The sequence below is a fragment of the Manacus candei genome, unplaced genomic scaffold (genome assembly GCF_025592945.1).
Source record: "Manacus candei isolate 608988 ecotype Guabito, Panama unplaced genomic scaffold, ASM2559294v1 h1tg000069l, whole genome shotgun sequence".
Lineage (NCBI taxonomy): Eukaryota > Metazoa > Chordata > Aves > Passeriformes > Pipridae > Manacus > Manacus candei.
In genome coordinates, this window is record NW_026138117.1 from 3,246,418 (window position 1) to 3,264,033 (window position 17,616).

The 17,616-nt window shown below is 35.4% G+C and overlaps 1 protein-coding gene across 1 annotated transcript in view; it reads right to left on the bottom strand.

Moving 5' to 3' along the window:
• VWA3B (von Willebrand factor A domain containing 3B) overlaps positions 1-17,616 on the bottom strand; it is a 68,151-nt gene that overhangs the window by 26,151 nt on the left and 24,384 nt on the right. The window contains exons 9-19 of the mRNA XM_051806840.1: positions 16,144-16,340; positions 15,364-15,518; positions 13,391-13,529; positions 11,874-12,005; positions 9,123-9,221; positions 8,214-8,396; positions 6,707-6,834; positions 5,476-5,582; positions 4,599-4,763; positions 3,449-3,485; positions 3,174-3,330 (exon numbers count right to left, since the gene is read on the bottom strand). Of these exons, the coding sequence (XP_051662800.1) occupies positions 3,174-3,330; positions 3,449-3,485; positions 4,599-4,763; positions 5,476-5,582; positions 6,707-6,834; positions 8,214-8,396; positions 9,123-9,221; positions 11,874-12,005; positions 13,391-13,529; positions 15,364-15,518; positions 16,144-16,340 (1,499 nt within the window). The remainder of the gene's footprint in view (positions 1-3,173; positions 3,331-3,448; positions 3,486-4,598; positions 4,764-5,475; positions 5,583-6,706; positions 6,835-8,213; positions 8,397-9,122; positions 9,222-11,873; positions 12,006-13,390; positions 13,530-15,363; positions 15,519-16,143; positions 16,341-17,616) is intronic.

Genomic DNA, 17,616 nt, shown 5'->3' on the forward strand with positions numbered 1-17,616 from the left:
TGTGTTTAAATCATCACAGCCAAGGTGGATTCCAAAGTACCGCAATATAAACCATTTTTCCAGGAGCAGTGGTGTGGCTTTATATCCCCCTCTCTTTCTGAGGACATCTTCTCTCTGATTAATAAATCCGTGTCAAATCAGTGCCAGACCACATCAAGGCTTCTAACATTAATCTTAAGATCACTTAAAAGCTAAAGAGAATGGGAACATGTCAGTGAAGTACCTTGACAGAGACAGAGGAGATCAATCTCTGCCCAGAATTCTGAGCAGTGAAACCTGGCTACTTGTCATTTCCAGATGAAGTCTGAAGGCTGAAAGGCAAGGAACTGATTACCCCTCTTCAAGTTCCCTACTGCCATGATTGTTGTCTACAATGTTACTCAAACCAAGCTAAAAGTTCAGCAGAGCCTCACCATGTAGGAGCCCACTTCCACACTGCCTTACAAATTCTCAGAGTAACTCCAAGTGCAAACAGCACAATTTACAATGTGAATATTTAATATAGTTTATAAAACACTTTGAACACAATATGAGGGGCAGACAAGCATAAATACATTATTATACTATTGAAGAATAAAACCAGAAAAGAATATGTTCTTAGCAAACAGTAAACTTTAAATATTATGCACACTTTGAGAACAATGAAAACTGCTCACAAAGTCAAGGTAAATTTGACAGATTCAGCTGAAAGAAATCACAGGGAAACTTTTTTAGTGCCAAAATGTTTCATAGTTTTCTAAATACTTTAACTTTCATATCAGAAGAATTCACTTGTTTCAAAATGGCTTTTACTTCAAACCCAAAATTTCAAAATTTTAGAGACAAAACCAAAACACAATAACCTTATAAAATCTTTCTTACTTTAGACAAAAGAAAGATGTTTTTGTTGGTTGAATCTGAACCTGATTCTTTTGAGCAAAACATTGAGTCAAAACTCCATGACTTCCAAAGCTGTACTTATGATGCCACAATCTGCAATATATACTCGCATGATTCTATATGCAACAGTATTTCCTCCAGAATTACCATACCACAATTTAGAGAAGCTCCCAAGCCATGATTTTTTTTCTGAATATGAATCTGGATGGGGAGTTCAATAAATTAAACTCTTTGAAATAACTGGGGTGAAGCTGACAGGTCACACAGAACTGAAAACAACAGGTCGGCCTCTTGATAATGAACAGTTGTCATGGAAACCTTTTGCTTGCTGCATCTCTGAGGGAAGAAAACTGCTTGTAGTTACTCCATCACAACTGTTAGCAAAGGCTGAAAATAAAAATCATACCACCCCCTGAAAAGCAAACAAGGATGTCTGCATTCCACACCAAGAAAACTAAGATCTTAGAGGGAAGAATGCAAAAATATCTGTATATTTATTATCTTCAATGAAACCTTCTGAAGTACTGGAATGATAAAGATCCTTAAAGTCTCCTATTCAAGCTCTATGTCTAGTCTCAGAACCTATTTTCTGTTTCCCTCAATTTTCTGGCATGAAGCTTGAGGGAGAAGGTTCTGTAGCTCACAAATCCTACTGGTTCCAATTTGTGTGCAACCCCCAACCTTATTTTTCCTTTCTATACTCAGCTTTAGATCCAGAAAAATCCATTTGTCTACACATAGAACAATAATTCTCCACTGCCTGAGAAACTGAGTATCTGAATACAACTAATGGGAATCAGCAGGTATGAAAAAATTACAAAAATTATTATTTTGTCTTTACATCCCGAAATCTAAAGAAAGCCCAAGAATTACTTTTTAGACTCTGCACAGTACTGGTTCATTCTAATGCTGAACTTAAACTCAGTCTTGAACTAGACTAGCAGAAGCTTTTATGACTTGCCATTAAAAATGGCCTGTACAAATCACTTGTTTTGATTTCTTTCAAAGACCATTGTTTTACAGACTGGGTTGTTTTTGCTAGTAGCAATTCACATGCAGCTCAGGGTTGTCTGCAAAGGATTGAAAGGACTCTTCATCAAGAAACATGGAAGAAAGAGCTTCTCTTAGGTATATTTAGAAGAAGATGGGAAAAGAAGTGACTGCTTAGAAATCAGATATAAGAGTTATGTGAAATTCACAATGTCTTTGTTTAACATTTCATTTACAGTAGATTGTTTTGTACAGTTTTGTAACCATTGGATGTCTGAATTTTTTTTAAAAATGGCCATTTTCTGAAATGTTAAAACATACATTTTAAAATGTTTTCATATAAAAAGATATCTTTTAATTGTGTAAAAAAAAAATTTCACACTTCAAAAAATCCTTACAGATCTTGGTTTTGACTTGGTTTTACTAAAACAGAGGAACTAGTTTTTATTCCACAGTCTGCACGCTACAGCCAAAATTCCAGTTCCTATATTTAAAAAACAAGCATGGAAACTTTAAAATGTACAACTGTGTACATTTGTTATAAATCTTTTCCTTAGTTCTATACCCCATTCTATTACAAATCCCTTGTTCACTCTTTATTGTTTAAAAAGATCTTGTTCAGCTTTTTCTTTGAGTACTGTTTAAAGGAAAAGTTTTTATTAATCACAACAAGCTGCAGCATATTCAAAGGACTTTCATAGGATGCATCACACAAGAATAATTAGAGCAACTTGTCACAAAATGGATTTCCTTTAAGTGGAATGGCAATTAGAGCTTTATGATATACAATTCACCATAAATAATAAAAGTTTTATGATATATAATTCACAACCTCGCAGCTGTCTATACACCTATTAGAACTAAATTTTAGTTACTGAATTCCAGTACTTTTCAAAAGGTCTTAGTGATCACATGTAAACCTTGAGAATCCACAAGTCCACCAACTGTGCACCTGCACAAAATGACTTTATGAACTTGAAATACATACTCCAGTAAATTAATACATATTAGGAGAGGCTGTGGTGCTCAAGAAATTGCCAAACAGCTGCTGGCTGCACACTGCCATCAACTGGTAACTGTGAAAGAGCTTAAGGGTAAAATATGCGAGAAGTACTGCTATTAACTATCAGTTTTATCTTCTTACTGATGCATGAATGACCATATAGATATGCATTATACATTTAGTGCACATGAACTATCTACAATGAACACCAGAGAATGCTATTATGACATTTATAGAAATTAATTTTAAAAATCCTTTTGAAAAACACTACTAAGTTTTACTTACAGCGTAAGAGTTTTACCTCATCAAATACTTTAGAAACTACATGCTTGTCCAGAACTGGGATGTATTTGGTACCATGAGGGACAGCTGTAGGAGCTAAGGCATCCATGATGGTGAGTCGCCTAGCAACCAAGCCATGGGTCTTTAACCAGAGAGCTGAAGAGATATCTAGAGGGCTAGAAAAGAGACTGTAAGATGTAGCACAAGGTAGAAACACATTTGACAGGTCTGAAATGACTGCAGAAAAATAGAAACTATAATTTTTGTGATGTATTTACATATGCACACACATACCTTTTAGATGCCTTTTTCACATTCTGCATTTTCAGATCTAAGGGAAAACAACTCCATTTCATTATCTTAGAGGTTTTGTGCACACAAAAGTATACATAAATAAGCTGACATATAATAGTGCCATTTTTTTATTTGAGCCTACTAGCAGCATCACAAAGACTACACAATAATGGCTATTTCATTTGCTAAATTAATCAATGAGAATTAGGTTTCCTTTGTTTCTTGGTGCTTGATCAAAAGTAAGTGTTACTATATACCACATGAGCCCTAATTAATCAATGAGGAATGTATAAAATAGGTGGAAAATCTTTTTTTTAAACATAAATTAGTTTGTTTTTGTTTTTTTTTTTACCCCAAACCAAATATTAACCAGTTTAATTCCCAAGTCAAGATGTGATACCAAGTACTACTACTAATAAGATGGCCAGGAGTAGCTACTTTAGGGTATACACTATGAAATTCTGTATAAAGATATATAAAAAACTAAACATAACATGATGAAATGTAAAAAAGTCAAACATTTTTAAGCATCATATGTGAGGTTTTAGAATGACTTAGCAAACCTATCATAAAGTTCAGAGTTGCATGAATTACTGAAAGAAATGAAAACTATCTGGATTTATATCTAAGCCCCCTTGAAAACACTATTATCTCTACATATGTGTCTGTCCCAGAGAGCATGGGTTTTGTAAGTCTAAGCATATTAATGAGTGCAACCTCTTTTTACATTGGTACCACAGAATTAGAACCACCACTCTCATCTTTTAACCCCAACATTGATCATAACCACAAACTACTGTTCCACAAGAATAGTGTATTACTGTACCACAGGTACAACAAGATTGTCAAGATCTATTTCTTATGTTGATAAGAAGCAACTGTGATATCCTTTCAGCAGTATAAGGCATAGCTGTATCACAACTGCTGCATACTGTGAACACAACTAAGCTGTTGTAAACTGTATAGTTTGGGCACTGGCAGGAGTCTGGCCACAGTTGTAAAGACACTGTTACAATACCATTCTGCATGTCCAAGTCTCCACATCTCTGTTGTGTTTCAGTCCTTTGTACTGCAGATCTGCACAGTTTTGCCTCAAATGAGGTGCCACTACTTACAAATGCAGCAGAAGAAATGTTATCCTCTGCCCCACTCAGAGCTTCCTGTTCTGCCAACTTGCCTTTCAGAATAGTTGTACATTTCTCACTCTTCTTGACAGAAAAACTTTTTTCCTCTGGAGATGTTCTTTCCTCTGGGCTTTCTTCCCTAGATTTCACACCATGGCTCAGGATTCGCAGCAGGCTGCTCTTTGTTTGCTCTGTAGGTGGTGAAAGGGAAAGAAAGGAAGAGCTAAAAGAGCTAACTTACTAACTTACAAGTACATGCCTGGGATTTTTGAGTTCCTCCTTGGTATTCTGTCCCAATTTTAAAGGGACTGCCTACAAACGACCTCAAACACAAAATTGTTTGTACTTTATACAACACAAAGTTGTACTTTGTATTTTCCTCAAGGATGAAGGTTTCTTTTACTTCAGCTGGGTAAACTTGGTTTCAGACTGCAAGGATACAGTGGATATACAAAGGATACTTCCAAGAGAAATATAGTGTTATGGGTGTAGTAAGGGAAATATTAGTGTAAGTAATGCTGTAACTAGTGAAACATAGATCAGCTCTTCATTCTTGCCAGATACGTACTTTCTTAGAATAAAAAGAGATAAGGGTTTAATATCTACTGTTAAAAAAACATTTACAGAGCTTTCAAAACATTTTGTTAAAGGGGTTAATTTTTTATTGCAGGGCCTGTGATGAAGGACAAATGAGCAGACATTTGTTTGTCTGTTTTGGCCAGATGAATAAGATGGCTGAAAGTAAAAATGAAGATAAGTTAGTTAGATTTTCAAAAGGATGATTATTTATATCATCATACTTCATTTGTTCCTACAAAAGGGATGCTTTTTGCTATTTGCAACAGGATCTTTTCAAGTTAGTGAATAAATTCTGGTAACAACTACAGTTCATTTGAGTCTTACCTGCATATAATAATTTCTTTCTTCGGGCTGGACTGTCAGCAGTTGTTTGCCAGGTTTGCTGGTGTGGAGTCCGTGCTGGCTCTTCTGAAGCACAGAGCAGCCTACTGCTAAGAGAAGTACTCAGCTCTTCAGCATGTTTGGATACAGCTTGTTTAAGTGCTTGTAAGTGGTTAGTGCTTGTAAGTGTCAAAAAGAAGTTATTTCAAGTATATAACACTGGTTTAAGAAATGCTAAGCTGAAGTTTTCTGGTAATTTAAATACTGTTTTCAGATGTTTCGAACAGCGTAAAATATTTTCTCTGTTATATTAATCTGCATTTCAAAGGGGAGTTCAAAGGAGGTTAAAATATTCTCAGTTTTTAAAATTATTTAAAAGTCCTTTCTTAGTTTATTTAAAAGATGTTCATTACTTTTAAGGTAACACCCTCATATCCTTTTAATAAGGATAGAATGTTCTGTAATAGCTACTTTGAATCCCAGGGGTAAGAATAAACCTATCATCAGCAATGAAAATATCTGACACACATATATATGCATATATATATATCTCTAAGTGCCAGCATTAATAAAAAATATGAAATTTCTAAAATAAACACTTTAAAATATTTTTATGCTGGACATCCTACCTGCCCTTCCATACATATGAAATCATTCCACAGCACTCTCCAATTTTCATTTATTTTACTCTATTTTTTATACCTTTACTTTAACTTACTGTTTTTAATAGATTTCTGTCTTAAAAATCTGATTTCTTTTAATGCAATTTTTTACTTTTATACTATTACTTCACAGGTAAATACACAAATATATTTGTACATAATTTATGTTTCAATCAGCATATCCCAATGAGTGGCAATTTAGTCATGAAATCCAAGCCAGCCGTACCTATACGACAATAATTTTTCATTAATCCTTGAGATCAGAGGGAACAACTCTACCATGTGTTGGAGACAGAAAAATAATTTCCCCTCTATGCTTTAATTATTCCTAATATCTTGAGACTATTGATATATTTGAGATAATTTTGTTTCAGGCACCATGGTATTGGTGCATTTTTCCAGATTTTTCTTTTGCATTACCTTAGCTGTTAAAAAAAACCACCTCAAAACAACAAAGCAACAACCTTTCTTTTAAAAGGAGAATGTCAGAGGTTAAAAATGCAAGACAATTAAAAGGAGAAATGTAACAGATAGCTCTTATGTCTTATTAACAAAACAGTATGAGGACATACTTATTCTCTGGATAATTTTCTTCATTAAAAGAATCCATCATCAGGCTTTTGACATGAAAGGTCTTTACTTTCTCTAGGTCTTTTTCTCCTTGATCAATTTCTCGTTTCAAAAGATGTATGTCTTTATTCTAACAAAAAGAAAATCATATGTTTTAGTACAACTAGGCCTAAACAAGTTTCATTTCTGAACTGAAACTATGCAAGTTCTCATAATAATTTTGAATAATGGCTCAGGACAGCTTCCAAATTTTGTAGACTCTTTCAGGTAGACTCTTGTGCTTGGCATTACAGCCTTTCAAATTATTCTTCCTTTCTAGGAAAAAGATAAGCATTCCCTAACTAGCCAGTTACCCCTTGAGCAATGAACAGCCATATTTCTGAATAATGTACTGAGGTCAGCAGCTCCACTCACTTCCAGCAAGCAAGAAAATAAATAAGCAAATAAATAAAATACAATACCAGTTACATACAACTGGTGGCCTGTCATTCTACAGCTGTATCACATACTGTCCCTGGGAATGACAAAACATACTCTTCAAGGGAACACTGGAGTGACTAAGAATCATTTGGATTAAGGAGGAGGAAACAGGAAGGAAATTCCAATGATGATCCCCTTACAACTCCCACAGGGCCAGAAGTGTAGAGATGTACAATACAGACTTTGGCACTCATCTGTCCAATACAAGCAGTGTCACACAGTCCACACCATCAGGATCACTCAAATTGCCCAGTACACTCTCTGATACTTTTCAAGAGCTGGATTATTTTCACATCTTCCTTCTAATTGGTGTTCACAAAGTTCAAGTTTCCTGCTACTGTCTTATTCCTTGTTCTCATTGTTCCACCACAACCATTTCTAAAATTTGTGGAATCAATTAAGTGTTGCTTTTAATTAAAAATAAGAATATGTTTCAAATGGATGATTCTGTTAGTCTATTCAGAAATTTTCTACTGGGGATTGTTAGATTGAGCTGCTTAGTCACACCTGATAGATGACTGCTATTCTAGTCATTTTACTCATTATGGATCTCTCCCAAGTGGCTACTGTAGAGCAATCTTTTAACAAAATTGATGGAATCATTCATCATCATTCAAATTCAGCTCTGCATTCTCTCATTTTTTAACAGGATACAAAACATAGTTTCATTTTAAACAGTAACTTATTTCTGAGACAGCAGAGATCACACATGTTTCTTCCAGAGCTGAATTTGGTCTGCATGTATTTTTAGGTTTTGGGTTTCAGGCGGGGGGCTAGGGGAGGGGGAATGTGTTTCCAACAGTAGCATTACAAATGTACTTTGCATGACATTCGGGCTTTTTTGTTGCAGTCTAATAAAATTTAACAAGCAAAAAATGTCATACTTATTGCTTTTACATCACTTTGAAGATGACTAGGATTAACCCTCTTTTTTTTTAATAATCTATTGTAACATGAAATCACAATAATGCAAGTTGTGGTTCCTTCAACAGCATGAAGAAGCAGATATATTTATTTTCAGATACTCACAAGAATAAACTCTGCAGTATCAGGATCAGTCAAATAAATGTTGTAATAATGAAACCGTCCCTCTGTTTTAGTAGATAGTTCATACAAAAATTTATTAGCTTCTATATCATCACAGTTGAATGAAACAGTATGGATGGGAATTTTACAATGAAGATGGACTTCAGCAAAAATTATTTGGGAGGGCTGAAAATTGGAAAAAAAGTATATTAAAAATACAGCATCTAGAAATGTATTTATCAAAACATGGTGAATTTGTAAGAATGTAATCAGTCATACTGTTGCTTATAGACAGATATAGACCAGTTAAAAGCATCCACCTTATATGGATTGTTATTTCATAATTACATAAAATGAGCTAATTTAAAACAGATTTTGAAACACTGACAATGCATTAAGGTACAGGATGTAAAAATCTTCATTTGCAAAGCCTAGCCATGATGCAGTACTCTTTGTTTCTGAAGTCTTAAAAGAAATTACTAAAGTATAGGAAATTAAAATACTGTTTTGGTGTTTATTATCACTGGATATATATAAAAATATTTTTGGAAGTATATGAGTATAGATATTTTTAATAAACAAAATTAGTTCACAGAAAAGTCGATTCAATATCAGGAAACAAAACATAAATCATAAAAGGCATTAGTAACCAGGTAAAAAGAAATCAGGTATTCATTAATTTTGAACTTAATAAAAATATTAAAAATAAGAATATTAATAAGTGTATATTAAGCCAAATTATTCTTTGGTAAAACATTAATATATGCTTCTAGATAGAAAAACTGTGAAACAATGCAAATAAACATCCAAGAGACTGCACAAGACTCAGCACTGTAGGCATGATATTCATCTCCCACTTCTGACTTCTGACACCACTTTTCTGCATCTTCTGTTTTCTCATTTTAGAAATACCTGGTCAGGTCTCCCATCCGTTAAGAGATAAATAGCCTGAGTGTCAGTATCAGCAAGAGCAATCTGGAGAGCTTTGAGTGTATTTGTGGAACTTCCAACCTAGGAAATCAAGAAGAAAGAGACAAAGAAACAGCTATAAATACTAACAGTTCTTTGCCTCTGTTCTTAAATTATTTTAGCACAAAAGTTATCTATAGCAACAAAACATGCCCAGTAAAGTAATACTGTGCCCACTAAAAAAAGTTTTGGAGTAATACTAGCATTTTTCCTATGTATGTCATTCACATACTTTGTGATCGTGATTTTTGTTTCTTTTTAGACTAAACGCAACTCTAAACTCACTGAAATGCATTTTATGGCTTATAGGAACCTAAAACCTACAGTTTACATCTTCAAATGGCCACCTTTCAAACATGCAGTGTACCAAACCTTCCAAATTAAAGGTACATGTAAAGTTTTACCAGTATGGAAAAGTGTTTCATCAAGTCTTAGTCTTTTTCTGGGGACAAAGCAAAATCCCTGAAAATATTTGGACCTGTTTTATGGTTGTATAACATCTGAATACTCCTCTGGAGGGCAGAGAGGATTGTAGTGGTGCAACAAGAAACTTGGGATCCACATACATAATGCATTGCAGAAGATAAACATAAATCTCTAACATTGACCCATGCATAAAAAAATGTTAACAGATAGCATTATTTTTTCAGTCCTAATAATTGCGTTAAGACTTCTTCCAGTCCTTCCCACCTCCACCAAGTTCTATTAGAAAGGGTAAAGTAAGTAAATCAGGTAAAATGAAATAGGAGGTACATTCTGACAGTGATTCTGTATAGCTGCATAAGAGTGTGTGGGCCAAGCAGCAAGACAGCTCATATACTTTATAATCCTATCTTCTAATTCACAAGCAATCCTTATCAGTACCCACTCATAAGAAATAACTAGCCAGAGACATTTTGTTTGTGCTAAATTTATCTAATATTCCTAATGTTTTAGTAAGCATCATAAAGTTTTAGACACATCACTCATTATTATGTGTAAACTGGCCATCCTGGCTCTTTTGATAATGGTACCTGGTTTTGAGCTAATTTGAAACAAAACAACTTCTTTCACTTCTTTTCACGTCATGGGAACATAGGGTGGATGCTGATGATGTGAGGAAAATAATTATGTACCTTATAGTGAAAGCTGTTCATTTTAGGTTTCTCAATTGCTACTGTTACAAATGGACACTGGTTTTATCAGTGTTTAAACAACATTGACATACTTCAACTATGCGACATTACCACCTCTAAAATTTTTAATGTTATCACATCTAAAGGATTTTTAAGGAACAGTTAGTTACTGTTTATAGCTCAGCTGCCTTATTCATAATCCTGGGACCAAAGTGTATAAAATGAGATCAAAGGAGCTACAAGGATTAATATTCCAGACCAATCCTCTGTTGATTTCAGTTTCACTGTAAAGTCAGCTTTCTGATCTCAGACTTACACATGCACTGCTTAAAAGAGACTAAAAGGTCACCAGCAGATGCCAACACTGAAAAAAGTAGTCTGCTCTTGTACCATTTCCTGCACCACTTCAGATATCTAGATCTGAATTTCAAATGAAATTTATAATAAACAATTAACAATTTTATGAATAATGATGAACAAGGCCATTCCCAAATGCATATATAAGATGGTATCAAATTATGGTAGCTCAATGTATTATTGAACTTGCATGAAGCTGTACAACATATATGATTTAAACAGAGCCAAATTTTCAAGTCTCAAGTAAAATTAACTAACCTCAGTTTTAAGTATTCGCCAACTGCTCAGTGAAGCCACACTAAAACTTTCTTTTCTCTATGTGTTGGTCTGTTAGTATTTTCTGAGAATACTGTTATTTATCTTGCTTTATAGTCTCAGAGGCATTATGTAGCTTCCCCAGTTCCCTCATCCCCAGGAATTTCGTATTAAGTCTGAGGAAGAGCTGTCATAATGCTGAGAAGTTTTATTACTTAAACATGAGGGGGTTTGTGTCAGAAAATATAACATGGGATACATCTGTAGCACTGGGCAACTGATTCGCAGTCCTGTGCTCATAACTTGTCCACATTTGACACATTAGGTGATCCTAAAGCTGATGACAGTTACAATGTGGGGGATGGTTGTGGCTGACTACAAGCATTTCTACTCTGTTTCAGGGGAAAGTGCTCAGATTTTGGCCACTGTCAGAGAAAGAATATTGGGTAGACAGATAGATGTTTGGTCTGAGTATGGTTGTTCTCATGTTTCTATCACAGTTAAAGTCACCTGCCTATCTATTCATCAACAGGGACTAGAAATGCTTCTCCATGTTGCTGACATGTTTCCTGTACCACTTCTGAGCTGTAAGTCTGCCAGCAACAGCTCTCATAACCACGCAGCAGCCCTGCAGCCAGAATGACAAATTTAGACATGAGATCTGAGCACTGACATGTTTCCTGCAGAAATCAAATGGGCCAATGTCTGCATTGTGGCTACTAAACATAGAAGGCTGTAAGTTGAATTATTAATATGATTTGATAAACAGGTCCTCTGTTAAAGGGTTATTACACCTGACAGATGATATGTTGTACTCAGATCCACTAAGGTCTATACATCATATATATTTTCAGCTTACTCAAGTCAAATACTTAGTCAGTCCAAAATCACCCCAGCCACACAGAAAATGAGGAAACAAATACAACTTTGTACAAGCACGCTTTGTGATAATTAGTTGCCATATTACCTCAAGCTGTTTTATCCAAAGCCAAGCATCTTGCAAATTTTCCTCATTAACTTCAGCAAGTTTCTCTTGCCATGCCACTGCTTGGGCACTAAATTTCACAAAGTTAAATCTCTTCTTGTGTCTCAATTGTTCCTGCAAGAGATAGCATCTGAATTTTACATACTGTTAAAAGAAAGAATACTTGTATCCTGAAATACTGAGTACTAGCAGTTGTTTTAATTATTATATAGTTGATTATATGGTTACAATAATATTCAGTTATGGAGTACAGAGAGATATACAAAGACAGAGACAATTATCACTTACAACTATTAAGGTTACTTGAAATTCCCAAAGTAAGTCTCCATAAACTCATATTTCTCAAACTACTTGAACAGCAAATGTCTAGGAGGGCATGAAACAGAGAGATGAAACTGGGTAGGATCAGTGGTGTAAGAAAGAGATTATCACTGCTTACCAAAGGAAATTGAAATCAGAAAGAAAGACATCATTTAGAGAAAGAGAACAAGAATCAAACAAAGAGCACTGGCAAGGGGAAAGCAGGAAAAAATAAGTTAGGAATTTGCTGAAGTTGCTTTTGGAGAAAAGTAGTAAGTCAGGGAAAATTTGTGCAAGCTAGTACAAACTTTCAGAGACTGAAACCTTTGCCTCCCTTTCATCACCATTTTTGTGCAGCTGCTTGTGAAACCTTCTGGCACAGTATCTAATAAATTTCTAGAGTTGATCTGCTTAGAGGACCACAAGATACTATGTCCTATGACTGCACCTAGCTCAAAAACCTCTCTGTCATAGTTTTAATATTTTTAGTCCTACTAATGATTCTATCAATGCCAGACTGATTGAATTTTTATTTGTCAGTTACTTCTCTTAGGGTTAAAGAAATTTAAGATTAATCATGTTTTAAGAGTACCCATTTCAAATATTAATGTACGCTAAGCTGACATCATTGTAGACTTCTAAAACTAGGTGAGACAAATTCTGTCTTAGGTGTGTCTCCCAGTAGTCACAGCTTTTGAGGTACTTCTGCACTTTGCAAGTCCCATTGCAAAGTTCTGAGTCCCTGCAAGATTCAATCAAGTTCAAAACGTTCTACGCCCTCTATTGTAGAAGTATGAAAGTGAATTTAGAACACACATTACAAATCACAACATGCCAATGGAACTGGATGATAAATGAAAATGCCAAAAGGTATTTCATTGTATAGCTTTTTCTCTGTGTGTTTTTTTCTTGTTTTGTTTTTTATCTTTTTTTTAGGAGGAAGGTGGTTTGCAAGAAAGAACAACATAAGCTTTTTTATTTTATAACATTTTCTCTAGCTTTTTTCAAATATTTGTATAAATGAAGCAAAAATACAAATTTTTAATTGAAAAATGAGCACATGAAGAAAAATATAAATACTTTTGTAAAGCTGCTATTTAAAGAAATAAAAATAAATAGAAAGTGAAATAACAGCCATCCAGAAGAGATGAGCCTACTCTAAAATGCTCCTAGCCTTCAGAATCATCACTTTGTCCTACCTGTATGAGCTGAAATATTTTTTCCTTCACCAGTGGCAGCTTGTTGTTCATAGACTGGGATGTATCAATGAGAATATAGACATTATCTTCAAACACATTACCAAAGAGCCCTCTGCTTCCTTGTTGAAGCCACTTAATCCTAGGGGAGGGACAAAAGTATCAAAACCTGTTCCATAAGATCTTTGGAGCTCTGCATATCAGAATCTAACAGGTAGGATCTTTTTATCATTGCTGTACTTCTTATTCTCTTTCCCTAAACACCTGTTAGTAGTCACTGTGAGAAGTGGTATATTGCCCTTGATGAACCCATCCTGTGTCATTACGTAACAACACATTTTTATTTTATAATTTCAGTAGAAATCCAGAGACAGACAAAAAAAAACCCCAACAATACAGCACCTCTATAAAGTCAATTATCAGGTAGTTTAAGCTGGGAAATCCCATGTGGAAGCAACTATAACTATTGTCACTGTAACTGTTCACCAGTCTGAACTCAGTAAATCATTTAATCACACACTACTGTGCCTCCCTTCTCAGGAAACCACTTGAGAACCTATTCTGCAAGGAACTTAAGCATTTTGAAGAGCCTTAATATAAAGCAGATGCTTCAATGGTTTGCTGACCTCGAGCCTTAACTACAGACTAAGTTTTACATTTTAAAGAGGATTGGAGTGTGCCTGCCAGTTAAATACGTGCATACATACTGCTGTGCACAAAAATCCTTCCTCAGTAATGGCTGCAGCAAGTCCAAATCTGATTTCCCTTGAGAGTCGTAAAGTACCCATCTACTCCGAAAAAGAGATGTTTAACAGATGGAATATAATGGTCCTGGGGAAAATATTACTCATCTCCACAGAGGTTTAAAAAAAATGATATCATGGAAACTTAAGGATCCTATTACATTTGCTACCGATAGCTATTTTGTCATTAATTATTTCCCCAAAAGTGTTTGATGAGGTCTACCAGGACTTTTTAACACTGAGATGAACCACTCAAAATAGCAAACCCATAATCTCAGCTTGGATTTCAAAAATATACACTCACTAAAACTGTTTATCTCAAATTTTCCTTTGACACTACATAAATGTTATCCTACGTAGAGTAAGATGAAGAAAAACTAAAAGGAATACAAAAATTCTGTTTCACCCTGCTAAATGTAATCAGGTTGCTATACTTTTGGTAGAGAAGCAGCAATAAACTGAAAAATTCATCAATAAAATGGAAGTTCACATGCTTTCTTCAGTGAGACATCTTGTTGCCCTAATATACAAAACAGAGGGCAACATTTATTCTTTCTCTCAGTTCTACGATAGGTTACCTTTGTCTTCTAGTGTAGCTTTAAAAGCCAATTTACTCTAGGGGCATCTTTAGGACAGATTAATCAGACCCTCAGACTGCCTATTTTTTGGTAGATGCCCTACAAAATCTAAGACTGTCTATATGGTTACAGAAATGTAAACCAGGCAGGTAGTTTGAGCACTGAACTTCTCATCATGTGCATTACTTAATAGCTCATGCCCTGACTCTGATCTAGACTGTTCAAACTTGTCTTCAACAAGAAATTGCAAAAGATAACCATTATCAGCATGCTGTACTGTAGCTGTGCTACTTGGTGTTCAAGGTATCTCAAGGGATACTAAACATACAGGATGAATATTTATTAAGTTTTATTGATGATTCTTTAAGTTCCCTGCCACCCTATAGTCCCAATACTTTTTGGCACTTTCAGCAGTAATTCAAAAATGTGCAGACTGACTTTCACATTTGTGTTTCAGAAGGAGAACAAAAGATAAAACTGTTCATCAATTTTCTTACATGGCTACTAAGAAATCCTACATATAAGATTCTGATCTTTTCTGGCTCAGTACCACTACTGTCAGTTTACCAACCACTTCAGCTTATTATAACAGTAAATGTCAAACATTTCAGCAACCATGTAAAACAATACAAACTGAGTTTATGTGAACACTAACCTTCCTTCCACTTGTCTGAGAGCTGTCCTCATTTTCTCTTCGTACTGCTTATACTTTTCTGTACTAACATATATGTGAACTACAGATCCATCTTTCCAGAGGGTATGTACAAACCTGTCACAGTATCTTGCATGGATTACCTTCCTTTTTGTCTCCTACAACAAAGAAAAACCCATTTCATGTTCCAAAACACATTATTTTGCAGTGCCTTTAATATTTGGTGAACAAACTTCAAATGTACATGCTTGTTGCACATGAACAGGTGCAGAAATAAACATGAGATAGGATGGTCACAGAATTCGCTCCTAGCAAGTCAATAGAAACTGGTTTTATTCTTGTAGCTAGCAAAAGCAGAAGCTTTACCATTACATCAAACAGTGTAATGGTAAAGCTTGAGAAAAACAAATAGAAGACATATTAATCCAAATTTGTTTAAGTACCTGCAAACACTGCAGCAGGTGAGACTAACACATATTCTGAAGACAAGCAATCTTTGCTCCACCACACAGAAATACATAGAAAATGATGGCATTGCTTAAGCCAGTCCTGATCTTTCCTTTCAGATTACATGGGAACTGGCAAGGAGTCTTTAAAATAGCCCTTTGAAACATTCTTTTCATGACATTCTTTGTCCCCATAATTAATAAGATGATTTTAAAAAAACTACAAAACAATGAGGCCATATACTATATCATAAATTCCTCCACCAGCCAAGTTTTCAAGCTTCAAAAGAAAAAACAAACAACTCACAGGATGAGAGGGAAAATTAACAACACTCACAGCATCAGTTTGTGAAGATTCATCCTCTGGTTTAGTTTTTATGTCAACAATCCCATCTACATGGCGGAAAATACAATCAGCAAGTGCATCATACGGTGTGAGCTTCTGAGCTTTCAAGCCATATTTCTGCAACCACTTCTCAGAAGTCAAATACTTGTCATATACATGATTTTGTAATGGATGATCAGTTTTGGTTGCTAATAAAGAAAATACAACAAACAAAATTTCCTGTATAACGTGGTTCAGTTTGGTTATACTATTTTCAAAACCAGATTATGATACTAGAGTCAAAATTTTCAAACTTTTTCTGCTAGCTCTGACAGCATTGGAGTGAGCAGATATTTCTGAGTAATTTTTAACAGCCTCTACTTTGGTTGTGTTTTTTTTTCTTATCAGACAACTCATTGTAACGAATTCCTTTATAACTGGAAAAAAAATCCAACATCAGAAGACATTAAACAGTGACAAGATCAACATATAAAAGGAATACTCTTAATAGTTTAATTACAAAATGCCAGAAAGTATTCCTGTATAACATGTCTAAATTCAAGAAGAATCACTTGAGAAAATGAAACTACAGAAGATATAACTGAAAATACAGTTGAGTTGGTTAACATTTTGTAGTGGGTTTCTGTGGGTAGGTTTTGGTAGTGGGGGGGGGTTACAGAAGTGGCCTCTTAGAAGCTGCCAGAAGTGTCTCCTGTCTGGTGGAGTCAATGCCAGCCAGCTCCAGGACAGACTTCCTGCCACTAGCCAAGGCCAAGCCAATTAAGTGTGACAGTAACACCTCCGTGATAACATATTTATGAACAGAAAGCCATTCTGCCAAAAGAATTCCAGCCAGGAAAGAGCAGAGTGAGAAGATGGGAACAACAAGGCAGACACCAAGGTCAGTGCAGAAGGAGGGGCAGGAGGTGCTCCAGGCACCAGAGCTGAGCCCCTGCAGCCCGTGGTGCAGACCGTGGTGGAGCAGCTGTGCCCCTGCAGCCCATGGAGGAGCATCGGGGTGCAGAGACCCACCTGCAGCCCAGGGAGGACCATCTCTAGTTCTACACCCTCTTTCAAGCATTTTCAACTGATACTGAAGAAAAGTGGCCTTTTTTTTTTGTCTGATCTGGTATAACTGTTCTTATGTTTACCCTTTCATATCATATTGCCTTACAAATTTTTCCAAGGGCCATCTTAAGGTAGGGCACTGCACATCTCTGGATACTGGTAATAAGATAGAGCGCTCTACACTCACTCATCACTACCTCGATAAAACACAACTAAACCAAATGACCCTGCAGTGGGTCTCATAGCAGCGTGAATTTGTTTTGTCACACTTTAATTTTGGTGGACCTGGGTGGTATAAATGTCTATTCCATTTAGATGCAGCTACAGTGATAACAGCATTGAGATCCCGAGCCTGTAAACAAACCTATGGAAGCATCTACTGCCCTTACACACAGAGAGATCAGCCAACATTAAGGT